This window comes from Crocuta crocuta, unplaced genomic scaffold (assembly GCF_008692635.1).
Source record: "Crocuta crocuta isolate KB4526 unplaced genomic scaffold, BGI_CrCroc_1.0 scaffold168, whole genome shotgun sequence".
Lineage (NCBI taxonomy): Eukaryota > Metazoa > Chordata > Mammalia > Carnivora > Hyaenidae > Crocuta > Crocuta crocuta.
The window spans coordinates 5,295,348-5,313,400 of NW_027532591.1; the positions used below are offsets into that span (position 1 = coordinate 5,295,348).

The following is an 18,053-nucleotide window of genomic DNA, read 5'->3' on the forward strand; positions in this document are numbered from 1 at the left end:
TTTGTAGTAGAGGCTAAAGTCTGGGATGGTGATGCCTCCCATTTTGGTCTTCTTCTTCAATATTACTTGGGGTATTCGGGGTCTCGGGGTCTTTTGTGGTTTCATACAAATGTTAGGATTGTTTGTTCTAGCTTTGAGAAGAATGTCTGTGCAATTTTGATTGGGATTGCATTGAATGTGTAGATTGCTTTGAGTAATATTGACATTTTTTTTTTTNGACTAAGCCACCCAGGTGCCCCTGAGTAATATTGACATTTTAACAATATTTATTCTTCCAATCCATGAGCATGGAATGTTTTTCCATTTCTTTGTGTCTTCTTCAATTTCCTTCATAAGTTTTCTTATAGTTCTCATCATCCAGGTCTTTTACACCTTTGGTTAGGTTTATTCCTAGGTATTTTATAGTTCTTGGTGCAATTGTGAATGAGATCAATTTCTTGATTTCTCTTTCTGTTGCTTCATTATTGGTGTATAGAAATGCAACTGATTTCTGTACATTGATTTTGTATCCTGCAGTTTTGCTGAATTCATGTATCCGTTCTAGCAGCTTTTTGGTGGAGTCTTTTGGGTTTTCCATGTAGAATATCATCTGTGAAAAGTGAAAGGTTGATTTCTTTTTTGCCAGTTTGAATCCCTTTTATTTCATTTTGTTGTCTGATTGCCGAGGATAGGACTTCCAACACTATGTTAAATAACAGTGGTGAGAGTGGACATCCTGTTGTGTTCCTGATCTCAGGGGGAAAGCTCTCAGTTTTTCCCCATTGAGGATATTAGCTGTGGGCTTTTCATATATGGCTTTTATGATGTTAATTTATATTCCTTCTATCCCAGCTTTCTTGAAGGTTTTTATTAAGAAAGGATGCTTTGTGCTCGCTTTGGCAGCATATATACTAAGAAAGGATGCTGTATCTTGTAAAATGGTTTTTCTGCATCTCTTGACAGGATTATGGTTCTTATCCATTCTTTTGTTAATGTGGTATATCACATTGATTGATTTGTGAATATTTAAGCAGCCCTGCAGCCCAGGAATGAATTCCACTTGATCATGGTGAATAATTTTTATAATATGCTGTTAAATTCAGTTTGCTAGTATCTTGTTGAAAATTTTTGCATCCATGTTCATCAGGGATATTGGCCTGTAGTTCTCCTTTTTTGCTGGGTCTCTGTCTGGTTTGGGAATCAAGGTAATGCTGGCTTCATAGAATCAGTCCAGAAGCTTTCCTTTCATGTCCAATTTTTGGAACAGCTTAAGAAGGATAGGTATTAACTTTGCTTTAAATGTCTGGTAGAATTCCCCCTGGGAAGCCATCTGGCCCAGGAGTCTTTTATCTATTTGGGTGCTCTCTCTTTTCTTTCTGAGAAGTCTAGCTAGGGTTTATCAGGGTTTTTTTTTCCTCCCCCAAAAAAACAGCTCTTAGTTTCATTGATCTGTTCTACTGTTTTGTTTTGGGTTTTTTTTGGGGGGGGGGATTCTATATTGTTTATCTCTGCTCTGATCTTTATTATTTCTCCTCTTCTGCTGGCCTTGGGGTTTCTTTGCTGTTCTGTTTCTAGTTCCTTCAGGTGTACTGTTAGGTTTTGTATTTGGGATTTTTCTTGTTTGTTGAGATAGGCCTGGATTGCAATGTGTTTTCCTCTTAGGGCCACCTTTGCTGCATCCCAAACGGTTTGGACTATCATGTTTTCATTTTCATTTGTTCCATATATTTTTAAATTTCTTCTTTAATTGCCTGCCTGGTTGACCCATTCATTCTTTAGCAGGATGTTCTTTAACCTCCATATATTTGGAGGTTTTCCAAACTTTTTCTTATGGTTGACTTCAAGTTTCATAGCATTGTGATCTGAAAATATGCATGGTATGATCTTAATTCTTTTATATTTATTGAGGGCTCTTTTGTGACCCAGTATGTGATCTGTCTTGGAGAGTGTTCCATATGCACTTGAGAAGAATGTGTATTCTGCTGCTTTTGGATGAAAAGTTGTGAATATATCTGTCAAGTCCATCTGGTCCAGTGTATCATTCAGGGCCATGGTTTCTTTATTGATTTTCTGCCTAGATGATCTGTCCATTTCTGTAAATGGAGTATTAAAGTCACCTGCAATTACCGTATTCTTATCAGTAAGATTGTTTATGTTTGTGATTAATTGATTTTTATATATGGGTACCTCCAAATTGGGTGCATAAACATTTATAATTGTTAGCTCTTCTTGATGAATAGACCCTGTAATTATAATATAATGCCCTTCTTCATGGTTGAGGCATATTTAGATTGCTCCAGTTTTTGTTTTGTTTTGTTTATGGAAAATTATTTAAATTAGCTTGAAAGATTAACTCAACATGTGAAAACCCTAACTAATATAAGAATTTAAAAGTTGGGGGCACCTGGGTGGCTCAGTCAGTTAAACCTCCGACTTTGGCTCAGGTCATGATCTCACGGTTCGTGGGTTTGAGCACCGCATCGGGGTCTGTGCTGACAGCTGGCTCAGAGCCTGGAGCCTGTTTCGGATTCTGTGTCTCCCTTTCTCTCTGACTCTCCCCTGCTCACACTGTCTCTCTCTCTCAGTCTCTCTCAGAAATAAAAACCTTAAAAAAAATTTTTTTTTAATTTAAAAGTTAGAAGTAAAGTTGTATCAGTGCAATGATTACAGCAGTATATATGCTCATAAACTAGAGGGACCAGAAGCAGCAACATGGAAAATTGAGTATAGGAAACTTGTTTGAGTGGTAGGATTATAGGTGATTAGCTTTTTCATTTTCTAAATTTTTATTTTAATTAGAACTCTTTATTTTGACATAATTACAGGGAAGAACATACAGGGAAGAATTACAAGAATAGTACAAGGAACTCCCATATATCTTGTAGACTCAGTTTTACCAGTTGTGTTTATGTTTTGCCTCATTTGCTTTATTGCTTTTTCTCTATGTACATTTATATTTGCACATATTTTTTTCTAAAATAGTTGAAGGTTGGGGACCTTATGCTCTTTTACCCCTAAATAATTTTTTATAATTTTAAAAAAAAATTTTTTTTATGTTTTATTTATTTCTAGCAGAGAGAGAGAGACAGCGTGAGCAGGGGAGGGTCAGAGAGAGAGAGAGAGAGAGAGAGTCACAGACTCTGAAACAGGCTCCAGGCTTCGAGCTGGTAGTCAGCACAGAGCCCGACGCGGGGCTCGAACCCACGAACCGCAAGATCATGACTTGAGCGAAAGTCGGACGCTTAACCGACTAAGCCACCCGGGCGCCCCTATAATTTTTTAAAAAGTTTTTATTTATGTATTTTGAGAGAGAGACAGAGAGAGCGAGGGAGGGGCAGAGAGAGAGGGACAGAGAAAATCCCCAGCAGGCTCTGCACTATCAGTGTGAAGCCCGATATGGGTCTCAAACTCACCAACTGTAACCTGAACCAAAACGAAGAGTTGGACCCTTAACCAACTGAGCCACCCAGGCACCCATGCTTTATCTCAAAATAATTTAATGCATGTTTCCAAAAACAAGGACATTCTTTTAATCACAGTGTAGTTATCAAAATAGGAAATTTAATAGAGATAACATACTACTAATACCTAATCCAATGAACATATTCACAGTTTGATAATTGTTCCAATAATATCTTTATAAAAGATACAATAAACTTCACTTTTTTTCCTCCTTGTCTAGATTCAGGAATTCATTCAGGAATGCATTTAGCTGTCATGTCTCTTTAGCTTTCTTTAATCTGAAATAACCCCTTAGCCTTTGTAATTCTTGGAATTGACTTTTTTGAAGAGTGTAAGTACATTCTTTAAGAGAATAATGTTTCTCAATTTGCATTTGTCTGATGTCCTCATAATTAGATTCAGATTGTACATTTTTTGCAAAAAATACCACTGAAGTGATGATATCCTTCTTAACATATCATATCTGGAAGCAAGATAAAGAGATTGCCCCTGCTATCCAAAAATAGAGCATTCCTATGAAACCTTTCATAAGCTGAAATGGCACAGAGTGAAGAAGCAATTACCATGTTGTAGAAGCTAGAATCCTGTTTGGATTTTTTTCTGGTTAGCGAAAACAGGGATTAATGTTAGCCTTTCATAAAAGCAAAGTGACCTAAAGGGAACTGTTGAATAGCAGAGGATACTTAACTGTGGCCTGTGGGAACTTGTAGTCTGGACTCTGCCCCATAAGTATCAAGATACTTTGGACCCTGAAAAGTGCTACTTAGTATCACTATTTTATCATATACAATTTGGAACTGGCAAGTTTAAATTTTTTTTTTTAATGTTTTATTTATTTCTGAGAGAGACACACAGCGTGAGCAGGGGAGGGTCAGAGAAAGAGGGAGATACAGAATCTGAAGCAGGCTCCAGGCTCTGAGCTGGCTGTCAGCACAGAGGCCCGACACAGGGGGCTCGAACCCATGAATCGTGAGATCATGACCTGAGCTTAAGTCTAATGCTTAACCGACTGAGCCACCCAGGCACCCTGAGGAATTTCACTTCCATTCAGTCACTGTTTACTGAGTACCTATTGTAAGTTGGAAACAGGAGATAGAATTTTTTTTTTAAGTGTGGTATCTGCTCTGGAGAAGCTGTCATTTAGTAGAGTTTTACAGAAGAGGAGTTTCCTGGCCTGGATCTTGAGGGATAAAATGGAATTTACTAAGACAGAGGTATTCTAGATATAGGGCGTGGCAGTGACAAAGGCATGGAAGAGTGGGGTAGCATGCCATGATAAATATTGCAGTATTTCAGCATGGCAGGGCTGTGGGTTCCATTCCTCATTAGTGATATTAGGATGATTCCTCTAATCACCTTGCTTTTCAGCTTCTTAGACTTCCCATACCTACTTGTTCACTTTTATTCTCAGCTGATGGGTTTGCCTTACACATTGTTGAAAAAAATAGAAGCCATTAGACCAGACTCCTTCATCTTCCATTCCAAGACCTAATCTAGAATTCCACCCATCTGATTCTCTTTCTTCCACTGAGTCACCTCCTCTTCTTATCACAGGCCTCTGGATCTCATCCTCTGTCACCTTCTCAAGACTTGTTTTTCTAGCTCCTTTTACCTGGCTCATTACTGTCATCAGGCAAAAAATGCTCTGATATGTTAATAGTAAAAAAATAAAAGCAACACATTTTCCTTGATACCATAATCCCCTCCAGAGACCACTCTTTTTCACTGTTCCTCTAAAAGTAATATCTCAAAAGAACCACACTGTCTCTGTTTCTCTCTCCTATTCACTCTTTAATTGACTATAATTAGACTTCTACCTTCCACTACTTCTTAAAATTGTTTTTGTTAAGTCACCTTTACTCTCCATGGTGCCAAATCCAGTGGATGTTTGACCTTTGGCAGCATTTGACATGGCTTCCTCCTCTCCCAAATTCTTTCTCCCGTCTCAGCTTCTGCAATACCATGCTCTTCTGGTTTTCCTCTTGTATCATTGGCTGCTGCTTCCTCTTCTCTAAGTAATGGAGTTCCATAGGATGTTGTCCTGAGCTTTCTTCTTTGTCTATAATTCCCTCAAGGGAAGCTTATCAGTTCCCATAGATTTAAATAATTTCATTATGTTGATAGTTATTCCCATTTTATATCCAACCTCAACCCCTCCTCTGAGCTCCAGACTCTCCTATCCAACTGCCTTGTCTCACAAATGTCTGCTACTTCATGTGCCTAAAATGCAACTTTGATCCTCTCTACTCCCACTGCTTTTTTCCTTTTATCCTCATGTGGCACTGCCACCCCCTCAGTTATTCAGGAACACCTAAATCATCCTTGCCCTCATCCTTACCCCTCAACCTTAGATCCTCCTTACATCCCCTCACCCTTAGATCCTCCTTATTCCCAGTAGCAGAGTCAGTATATTCTGTCTCTAAAATGTATTTGAATCCACTTCCTTCTCTCCATTTCCACTGGTACACTGCCTTCACTGGAGTCCAGACCATCATTACTTCCTACCTGGACTATTCCAGCAGCCTCCTAACCTTTCTCCCTACCTCTGTTCTTGCCGCCCCCTCCCCAATTCATTCTGCACACTGTTGTAAGAATAATCACCAAGCAACCTGCAGTTGATTCTTGAACAATGTGGGAATTAGGGGTGCTGTGCGTGCAGTTGAAAATTCTCCAGAGCTTTTGATTCCCTAAAAACTTAACAACTAAGAGCCTACTATTGATCAGAATCCCTACCTATAACATAAAAGGTCAGTTAACACATATTTAGTATGTTAAATGCATTATATACTGTATTCTTACAATAAAGTAAGCTAGATAAAAGATGACGACATTAAGAAAATCATAAGATGGAGGTGCCTTGGTGGCTCAGTTAGTTAAGTATCTGACTTCGGCTCAGGTCATAATCTCATGGTTTGTGAATTCAAGCCCCACTTTGGGCTCTGTGCTGACATGACAGCCCAGAGCCGAGATCCTGCTTTGTATTTTGTGTCTCCCCCTCTCTCTGCCCGTCCCCTCCTCATACTCTGTCTCTGTCAAAATGAATAGATATTTAAAATTTTTTTAAAAAAGGAAAATCATAGGGAAGATGGGGTGCCTGGGTGGCTCAGTTGGTTAAACGTCTGACTCTTGGTTTTGGCTCAGGTCACGATCTCACCATTTTTTGAGTTCGAGCCTTATGTCAGGCTCTGCACTAATGGTGCATGGCCTGCTTGGGATTCTCTCTCTCTCTCTCTCTCTCTCTCTCTCTCTCTCTGCCCCTCCCCTGCTTACACTGTTTAAATAAACTTAAATATTTTTAATAAAAAAATCATAAGGAAAAGAAAATACATTTATAGTACTGTATTTATTGGAAGAAGAAAAACCCTTATGTAAGTGGATCCACACAGTTGAAAACTGCATTGTTCAAGGGTCAACTGTGTTTCACTTCCCTACTTAATCATTTCAGTAGCTTCCCAGATTCCCTACTTAGCCTGCAAGATCTGGCCCCTGACCAGTTGTCCAGTTTCATTTCACGTCAGTCTCCCCCCACTTGCTGTGTTCCAATGACACTGGTCTTGTTTTAATTTAACATACCAAGCTCCTTTCTCTCTCCCAATCTTTGATCTTTGCAGTTTCTTCTTTGAATGGCTAGTTCCTTTTCTTCTTTTAATAGGGTGTTAGCTTAAATTCAGCTGCTCTGAGATGTCATTCCTTGACTGCTCCACCTAAAGTAGTTTCCTCTTTTCATTTGCTCCCTATGCTTGCAAATTGTTTTGTCTATGTACTTCTTTTTCTCCTCTACTAGAAGAGTATAAGCCCAATGAGAGCAGGGGTGGGGTCTGACTCATTCACCCTTATACTCCCACTACCTTGAACAATACTTGGTGTATGTGTCAGGCACTCATTATATATTTATGAAATGATAGAAAGAAAGGGAAGAGAAAGGAGAAATGGGTGGGGGAGGTAGAGAGACAGGAAAAAGAGACAGAAGGAGGAAGAAGGGATAGAGAAAGAAAAAAATGCTTACTGAGCAACTGCTGTGCTCTTGACTCCTTCAAATATATCCTTCCTGTGTTGTTCCAGTCTGGGTCCCCAGCCATCATCAGCCTGCTTGTGGTATGTCAGAGGAATTACCTAGCACCCCATCTCCCTCAGACTCCTCAAGTTTTTGTTTGTGTCTAATGCTTGAGGCTCTAGAGTGTATACCAGTCACGCTATCACTTTTTACTATGGGCCAGGGGCTCTGCTAGGTGCCCGACCGACACACAGGATTCTACTTAATTATGCAAAGTCATTTGCCTTCTCCACCTTCTACCTTGCCTCCCCACTAGAAGTGCATAGAGGTGAAGTAGTTTACTTAGAATCATATAACTGGTGAGTGGAGGAAGCTCTTGGGATTCAAACTCAGGCCTTTGTAGCTATAGAGATTGTTCCTTCTGCTAGATCAGGCCATTTATCTGTAGTTGTTCCCGAACTATTAAACAATCATTTGGCAGATGATTGTTAAATTCATATCTTGTATAACAGATAAATATAAATCTTGAGTCCAGCCTCTGCTTTTAACTCTGTTCTAATCACCATCATCTCTTGCCTGGACTACTGCAATAGTCTCTTAACCAGTCTCCCTGTCTTGCTGTTTGCACCCTTACTTACAGTCCCATTTTCCAGCTGGCAGCCAGATTTATTTTTTTAGAACATGTGAATTGGATCTTTCTACTCTCTGGCTTATACCCTACAGTTCTTCTCATTACACTTAAAACCCAAACTCCTAACCATAATCTATAATGCCCCTTATTATCTCGCTCTGCATGTTTCTGTGATCTTAGATCCTTTTACTTCTCTACTCTTCTCGAATCATACTGCCCTTCTTATAGTTCCTTTAACTGCCAAGCTAGTTTTTTCCTCCAGTTGTTTTTTTGTTTTGTTTTTTTTTACACATTATTTATTTTTGACAGACAGAGAAAGACAAAAAACGAGAGGGGAAGGGTCAGAGAGAGGAGACACAGAATCTGAAGCAGCCTCTAGGCTCTGAGCAAGCTGTCAGCACAGACCCTGACACAGGGCTTGAACCCATGAACCGTGAGATCATGACCTGAGCTGAAGTTGGACACTCAACCAACTGAGCCACCCAGGTGCCCCTTTCCTCAAGTTTTTTATAGTTGAGGAGTTTAGAATTGGCTTCCCCACCTATATCTTTACATGGCTAGCTCATTTGCAAAATTTAAGACTGAATTTAAATATTACCTCCTCAGAGAGGCCTAGCTGACCAGGCCATCTAAAATAGAACACCCAACACACACATATATACTTTCCCTATATCCTCTTGACCTGTTTTATTTTCTTCATAGCAATTGTTTTTCACATTTTTTTTGCTTGTTCATTGTCTCTTTCCCCAACTAGCTTCATTGGAGTAGGTTTCTTTGGTTTCTGTATTCTTTTTTTTTTAATATATTTTTTAAAATGTTTTATTTATTTCTAGGAGAGAGAGAGAGACAGCGTGAGCAGGGGAGGGTCAGAGAGAGAGGGAGTCACAAACTGAAACAGGCTCCAGGCTCTGAGCCGGCAGTCAGCACAGAGTCTGACACGGGGCTCGAACCCACGAACCGCGAGATCATGACCTAAGTGAAAGTCGGACGCTTAACCGACTAAGCCACCCAGGCGCCCCTGGTTTCTGTATTCTTAAGGATAGTTCCTAGCACCTAGTGAGCCCTCAATATTTGTTGAAAAAATGGGAAGAAAAACTTAACTGTTTTATGGGATTAATTATGGTTTTCTTTGGTAAGAGTCACAACACCTCTGTTCTTAGGGCTTTTGAAAATTACTATTGTTAAATGTTGAAAAACCTAGTATCTGCATGATTCCATGGGTTGAAATTGATTCTTTTCTCCACTTCTTTTAGAACTCATCAAATTGAGGCTGCTCCAACCAGCTCTTCAGTTGATGGATTTAAGGCAAATCTTGTCTTTAAGGAGATTGAGAAGAAACTTGAAGAGGTAAGTAAGATTTATATAAAATACTACCAGGAGGACCTTGATGCTAGAGGAAGCAGATACAGATTTCTGGTGTTGCCATGAAATGTACAAGTTGAAAATATATATGATATTGTCAAGTATTGAGTGTATTTTAGATTTATTTTTTTTTTCATTTTATTTATTTTCAGAGAGAGAGCACAAGCAGGAGAGAGGGACAGGAGAGAGAGAGAGAGAGAGAGAGAGAGAGAGAGAGAGAAAATATCTCAAGCAGGCTCCATGCTCAGTGCAGAGCCTGATGTAGGGCTTGATCCCAGGATGCTAGGATCATCCAAAATCAAGAGTTCAAGGCTTAACCGACTGAGCCACCCAGGCACCCCAGAAAGAATAATAAAGTGTATACTTAAAGGTACCTAATAACAAAACACCTTTTAAAAATAAATCTTTTGTGCTTGAGTGTTTTTCAAAGTAGTTTTTTCTTATAAAAAGTGATGCTAATTTAAAAGAAATTCACACTATACAGAACGTATAAAAAAGAAAAATTAAAAATCCCCTGCAATTCCAGGGGCTCCTGGGTGGCTCAGTTGGTTAAGCGTTCGACTTCAGCTCAGGTCATGATCTCATGGTTCATGAGTTCGAGCCCCACATCAAGCTCTGTGCTGACAGCTCAGAGCCTGGAACCTGCTTCAGATTCTGTGTCTCCCTCTCTCTCTGCCCCTCCCCCGGCTTGTGCTCTTTGTCTCTTAAAAATAAACATTAAAAAAAAATTTTTTTTTAATTCTCTGCTGTTCCATTACTTAGAGTTCACTAAAATGTTAACAGTGATTGACATTGTTTCAGACATCTCTCTGTGTATGTGAATATACAATTCTATATAACCAGGATCATACAATATATGTTGGGTTTTTAAAATTATACTCTGTATACAAATTATTTTTATGTACAATTATCTTGATAGATAATAAGCACACTGAGGCATTTTAACTAATTTTTTTCAAAAAGAGCTATTCTCTTTTTTTTTGAGAACTATTATTCTCTTTAGGTGGGATTACATTTTTACTTCATTGTCTCAAAACTAAAGGCATCTTGGAATATCATTACTGATATTAAGTTTCAGACCAATAAGGCACTGTTATAGCCACAGTCACACAGTTCTAATTAAACATCTATTAAAGTGACCAAAGTAGGCTGAAATAAAAGGATTCAGAAAAGTTAAACTGTGTATCTCATTCCTGCTACTGTGTGAAAGGCATACATTGTGCATATCTCCTCCTTATTGTAGCACAAAGAACTTATTAACATCTAAGGTTATTGATTGCACTTTGGGTGGGAAAACAGTCAGTGTGACTGATGTGTCTTGACAGAGGTCCCTGCGTTTCTAAGATTTTCACGATCAACAACCTTCCAGAGGCAGACAGAGAACAAGGTTTGCCAGTTCTGGGCAGGCAGGCACCAGCCAAGGAGCTGTAGACCTGTCTTGCCACCATCTTGTGGGGATGTACTTGCATGGGGCAAGTTGGGGGTGGGGGGTGGGAAATACCTGTTTCATAACCTGCTTTTTTCTCTTCACAGTGTGTTCCATGCCTATAAATATAAATCCTTACAGTTAGTCTTAATGACCACCTAGTACACTTTTGAATTTATGTATCATAATCTATTTAACTAGTCTCTTATGATTGGTTGTATTTAAATTTTGCAAGTAAAATAGTGGTATAATAAATTTCCTTTTTTTAAAATTTTTTAATATTTTATTTGTTTCTGAGAGAAACAAAGAGAGAGACAGCATGAGCAGGGGAGGGTCAGAGAGAGAGGGAGACACAGAATCTGAAACAGGCTCCAGGCTCTAAGCTGTCAGCACAGAGCCCAACACAGGGCTTGAACCCACAAAACCGTGAGATCATGACCTGAGCCAAAGTCAGACGCTTAACCAACTGAACCACCTAGGCGCCCCAATAAATTTCCTTTTTAACTCATCTTTAAATACATAATGCCAGGGTGCCTGAGTGGTTCAGTCAGTAAAGGGACCAACTTCGGCTCAGATCATGATCTCATGATTTGTGAGTCCGAGCCCTGCATCAGGCTCTCTGCTGTCAGTTCAGAACCTGCTTCAGATACTCTGTCTCCCTGTCTGTCTCTCTGTTCCTCTCCTGTTCTCTCTCCCCTTTCCCTCTCTCTTTTTCTCAAAAATAAACATTTTTTTTAAAGTTAAAAAAATACTTAATGCCATGATCATTTTAGCATAAATAATTAAAGGAGGAAATTGTTGGGTTGGTATTTTGCATTTTGGTATATATTGCCAAGCTATCCACCCACCAAAAATAGGGCACTAATTTACAAACAACAGTTCATGGGAATGACTGTTTTTTAGCTCACACCTTCTCCAGTGCTATGTTGGCTGGTTTATAAAAAAGCATTGCCAATCTAGTAGGAAAAAATAGCTCATTATTGTTTTGTTTTGTTTCTTTTTGTAAGTAATTTCTGCCCCCAACATAGGGCTCAAACTCATGACCCTGAGATTAAGGGTCACATGCTCTACTGACTGAGCCAGCTCTGAGGCTCACCCTATTATTGTTTAATTTCTTTCATTCTGTATGTCCACTAAACTGACGTTGGACTCTAATGGCTCAACTTGAATTTTTTTCTTGCCACCAATATTTGCCTGCAGACCAATCCATTGGATAATTGCTTCTGCCAAGTTACCCCATTTTTTCCAACTTTATTGTCAAAAAATCAAATAAAAATAATTAGAGAGTATCTGGTATGGCTATATGTCAATCATTGAATACTTCACTATTGAGATTAACAAAGCAGTGCTGTTTTTCTGTTTTTATTCAGTCTTCTTTAGCTTTGCAAATGTATTCCTCCTGCTCCCATTTTAATCCTTTTCTCCTCCCTCTGTAACCTCACTTGCATGGACTTTGTCTTCTTGTTTCCTTCCCACGATTGTAAGTTTCCTAAATGTTTGTAAGGACTAGAAAGAGTGAAAGTCTTGAAATCTTTTGTCAATTCATGCATTTTCTGCATTAGCAAAGGAAATCTGGCAAGAGATTTTATTTCCACTTTTGTTGTTGTTAGCAATACCCCATTGCTCTTCTTTGAATTCTGTCTTAACTTTTTGTTCCTGTTACGTTTGAGACAGGACCTACTCCTTGACCTTTTGCCTACTCAGAAAGAAGTACTTTTCCTCACTCAAGGACACACTTAGAACTTTTTTAGTATTAATGATCTTTAGTTGCGCAACAAAATATGTCTTTTTCCCCCTTTTAACTCTCTCCTTGTCCATTTCTTACCCTCTCACTTCCTCTTCAATGAAAAAATGTTATTAGAGGATCAGTTGGTTCTTAAAAGTAACAGCAAGTGCAAAATCAATCTACATCTGTTTTAAGGAGGCAATTGGAATTTCTCTCCAAGTATGCTAGGTAGAATTCCTAAATGTTTGCTGGTTATTTTCCTGCTCTAACTTGTTGGTGTCTGTCATAGCTCTATTTCTGAGGCATTATGCAAGCAGATGGCTTGGATGCACCCAGAAATAGTCATTCATGAGCTACTGGCCCCCAAGGGAAACCTGGCTCTTGGGTGGCCTACCACATCAGGATTATTAACCCACTCTTCTAGATTGTCTTCACAGAAACTTGAGAGATAAAAGATCTCAAGGAATGTGGAGAAGACTTGAACTTTCTTTTAAAAAATTCATTTATAGAGACAGAAACTGCTTTCATAGGTTAAAGTCGGAAATATTGATGTAACCTACTTTGTAATAGGGTATGGTGAAATGACAAGAGCCTTGAATTTGAAATTAAACCAAGCTGGGATTGAGTTGTGGTTGTACAACCCACTAGCCATATATCACTGCCCCTCAGGGAACAGAGTTTAGTGGGAAGATAAACATGGAAAATTTTCCCAGGGGAAAAAAAGAACTGCTTTAGCTAGGAATATGGATGAATTGGGCAAAGGGCTATCAAAGTGTCCAGAAGAGACAGAAAAGCCTTCCCAGAAGAATTAGTAAGTGAGCAGGGACTTGATGAGTTTCATGTGAAATTGTAACTAAGAGGAGGTGAGTGAACTGGGACAGGGCATGAGCAAAGGCATGGAGGCACATATGTTGATGGAATTCAGGATGATCAGTATTGTTAGAACGTGAAGACTGGGGAGGATGAAAAAGAGGCTGAAGATAAGAACAGATAAATATCCCTCAGATTTTGAAGAATTTTGAATGATATGTAAAGACAGACTTCATCCTATAGGCTATGTGGAGCCACATTTAAGAAATTCACACCTGTAAGTATTAGATGCCTTATGTTAGTGTTAGATAAGTTATGTTAGATGGATTACTCAGCAGCAGGACAGGGCATAGTCTAAAATGTCCTTAACCTCTATGAGCTTCAGTTTTTTCTGCTCAATGAGCCGATATTAATACCTGTCCAACTATTTCCAGGTGTTTATAGAGATTAAAGAAATAATGTATATGAAAGTATTGAAAACTTTATAGTCCTGAAAAGATTATTATTATCATTAATTTCTCCTAAAGCTAACTTAAAATAACTTGAATGAAATCTTTTAAGGGAAGCTGAAATAGAATTGCTCTTTCACTTTAAAAATCTAACAGAGGGGGGATGGCACGCACCTGTGTGGCTTAGTTGGTTAAGTGCTGGACTTCGGCTCAGGTCATGATCTCGCACTCTGAGTTCGAACCCCACATCTGGCTCTCTGCTGTCAGCATGGAAATTGCTTCCATCCTCTGTCCCTTCTCTTTGCCCCTCCCTTGCTGTCTCTCAAAATTAAATATTTTTAAACATCTGACAAGGGTATCTGTGGGCTTAGTCAGTTAAGCATCCAACTTCAACTCAGGTCATGATCTTTCAGTTTGTGGGTTCGAGAAATGCCCTGGTGATTGTGGAGGTAAGTAGACCCTAGACTAAATATTTTTAGAGTAGTTTCTTTGGAGTTTAAGACCCATAGTTGTTTCTAAATAGGTTCAGGTGTGTTATCTAGTATAAGAAAAAGATGGACATATCCATTAGGGTGATTAACATTAAAAAGATAAAAGTCTGGGGTGCCTGGCTGGTGCAGCCAGAAGAGCATGGGACTTTTGATCTTGGGGTCATAAGTTCAAGCCCCACATTGGGTGTAAAAATTACCAAAAAATTAAATAAACTTTAAACAAATAAAATAAAAACACAAAAGTCTGTGAGGTATGGAAAAATTGGAACCTTCATTGCTGGTAGGATTATAACATGGTGCAGATACTTTAGAAGACAGTTTGGTATTTTCTCAAAATGTTTAACATCACCTTATGACCTAGGAATTTCACTTCTAAATATATACGTAAGAAAAATTAGAGTCTTTGTGCATATAAAAAAGTTGTACACAAGCATACATAAAGTATTATTCGTAATAGCTAAAAAGGGAAGGAAGCAGCCAGCAACTGATGAATGGCTAAATAAAATGTTCTGCCTTCATACAATGGAATGTTATTTGGCCATAAAAAGGACTGAATTACTGATACATGCTTCAGCATGGATTGGGTGAACCTTACAAACATTTTGGTAGGTGAAAGTTGCCAGTCACAAAAGATCATGTAGTGTGTGATTCCATTTATATGATATGTCCAGAATAAGCATATCCACAGAGGTACAAAGTAGATTAGTAGTTGTGACTACTAATGGCTATGGGTTTCTTTTTAGGGTGATGTTTAAAATTAGATAGTGGTGTTGGTTGCACAACTTTGAACATACTAAAATACCACTGAGTTGTATTCTTCAAAACAAAACACAACAAAAAGAAATAAAGAGCTTTGGCTAGCCTCTCTGCTTGCATAGAAACAAAAGTTAGTATCTGATATCAGTTCATGCAAGTTCCTCAGGGATAATAATTATTTGAATATTTCAGGTACTTTTCACAGTGCCTGAGCATAGTAAAATCTTTCTTAAAAGAATAAAAATTATGATACCAAAAGGAAGAATCCTGTGTCTAAATTATTGCAGGCTTGTAGGCTGAAATAAAAAGATGGGAAATAAAAGCTATTAGAAACTATAAGAGAACTCAAAAGGTAGCCAGTTCCAAAATAAATATTCAAAGATTAATATATTTTTTAAGTTTATTTATTTTGAGAGAGAGAGGAAGAACAAGTCCGGGAGGGACAGAGAAAGAGGGAGAGAGTCCCAAGCAGGCTCTCCACGCTATCAGTTTGGAGCCTGACATGGGGCTCAGTCTCAGAACCATGTCATCATGACCTAACCCGAAATCAAGAGTTGGACGCTTAACTGACTGATCCACCCAGGCACCCCAGGTTTAATATGTTTTTTTTATATATTTGTAATAACTCAGTCATAAAATGCAACAAAAAATGTATTATTAACAAGAGCAATATAAAGTATAAAACACCTAAGAATAAACTTGGTAAGAAATATACAAGAGCCTATGTGGGAAAAAATTGACAAAATATTGCCAAGAGACATCAAAGAAAACTTGAAGTATATAATATTTGCAGATGGAAGGAGTTAATATTGTAAAGATACTACTTCTATCCTAAACTGATCTAACAGATTTTATATAATCCCACCTAAATCAAACAGCATTTTGGTGGGAAGAACTCACTAAATGATTATGATGTACATGTAGAGGGAAAAAAATGTCCAAAACAAATTCACGAATATTTGGGAGAGAGGAATTACAATAGGGATTTATTATACCAAAGTATAAAATACATTATAAAACTATAATATTGGCACAGGAATAGCAGACAGATCATAGAGTAAAATAACAACAAAATGCTAACATTTATTAAGCAATTACTCTGTGTTTTGTAAACCTTTAAATATCATACAACACTATGAGGGTAGTTACCATCATCTCCGTTTCACAGCTAAGAGGGAGATTCAGAGAGCTTTAGTAACTTGGTCTGGTCCATAGCAGGAATTCAAGCCTATGATGAGTGCAGATTCACTGTTATTAATTAGCAATTAATTAGAAATTTAACCTTCTATAAAGGAGGCTATGTAAAAATATTTGATAATCTTTGATATTTGATATCAAAATATTTGATAAAATAGTGTTATTTACAGCGCTGTTAAAAGTGCCAGAAGTAAGAACTAATCTAAATATGAAGCAACAAAGTATTGTTTGGATGTATAGACATTTACACCAATAAAGACTATATGTGGTCATTTAAAATTATGTAGTAGAGGGGCACCTGAGTGCCTCAGTCCATTAAGCATCCAATTCTCAATTTTGGCTCAGCTCATGATCTCAGGGTCGTGAGATCGAGCCCCACATTGGGCTCTGCGCTGGGTGTGGAGCCTGCTTGAGATTCTGCCTCCTCCTCTTCCTGCCCCTCTCCTGCTCATGCACACATGCCCTCTCTCTCCCTCTCTAAAAAAAAAAAGTTTAAAGCTGTAGAAGACTAGTTAGTGACACAGAAATGAGGATAATTATGTGAAACAGAAAAATGGATTACAAAACAATATATATAAAATGTGATCCCATTTACAAAAATATATGCATAGAAAAAAGAGGGGATTTATATCAAAATATTATTTTCTTTGAGTAGTAAAATTATGAGTGATTTATATTTTCTTTTTTATCAATATTTTTTCCATAGAAAATGTTTTTTAAAAGAAAAATAATTGCAGTAGAATTCTCATGGGTTTGGTTTATTTTTTAAGAAAGATATGTGAGCTTGTTGTCATCCTTTCATTTTTCACTGTGCCAGCTGCCTTAGCTGTTTCTTAGTGCTCCTGTAGCCAGTCCCCTGTGCTTCCCTTCATCCCAGTGTGTTGTCATAGTGATCATTTACCCTTTTAACTCCTACTTCTATATTCTTAGTGCCTAGAATAATGTCTGGTGCCAATCATTGTTCTGATCAATAAATATTTCAGTAGGGAAAGACAAAACAAAGTACGAATGAAGATGAGGGAGGGAGAAAGGAAATCAACCTACACAGTTACGGATTTGAGGTGATTTTTTCAGCTTCATTCCCCCAAGATCCAAAAGTGGTTGATACATTTTTTATATAATTCTCTATACTAATACAGAAAATAAGTTGACCCCTCCCCCCACAAAANGAACAAATCTGAAACTGAGACAAAGGAAAGCTGCCTCAGTAACATGCTACTGTGCCACCCCCATCCTCCCCTTCCTTCCACCAATTGCATCCAGAAAGCCATTGTCAACAAGAGATTTGGCAGATGAGGGAGTTGTTGCCCATTGCCTTTCACATTTTCGGGGTAAAAGATCCTAAGGGAGCTTGGGGATTGCTGCAGGCCTGGCCACTCACGTCATGTATCTATTTAAACATTTAATTTGGAAAAAGCCAGAGAAATGAACTTCATATAACTCCTAGCATTTGTTTGTTTGTTTCTTCTTTCTTTCCAGGAAGGGGAACAGTTTGTGAAGAAAATTGGTGGTATTTTTGCCTTCAAGGTGAAGGATGGCCCTGGGGGTAAAGAAGCCACCTGGGTGGTGGATGTGAAGAATGGCAAAGGATCAGTGCTTCCTAACTCAGGTCAGTGAAGTAATGACTTCATTTACAAGAGCACTGACAAGTTCACAAGGGAAAATAGGGGTCTGCTTTGGTATTTCCCAAAAGGGGTGGCTTTGGTGGTATAGGACCTTGTTAAAGGACTAGTGAATCCTTGGGGACAGGAATACATCACAGCTTCCTCC

At 38.4% G+C, this 18,053-nt stretch overlaps 1 protein-coding gene across 1 annotated transcript in view; it reads left to right on the forward strand.

Moving 5' to 3' along the window:
- Positions 1–18,053, forward strand: part of SCP2 (sterol carrier protein 2) — a 135,895-nt gene that overhangs the window by 102,131 nt on the left and 15,711 nt on the right. The window contains exons 13-14 of the mRNA XM_077779776.1: positions 9,320–9,413; positions 17,763–17,892. Coding sequence (XP_077635902.1) covers positions 9,320–9,413; positions 17,763–17,892 — 224 coding nt within the window. The remainder of the gene's footprint in view (positions 1–9,319; positions 9,414–17,762; positions 17,893–18,053) is intronic.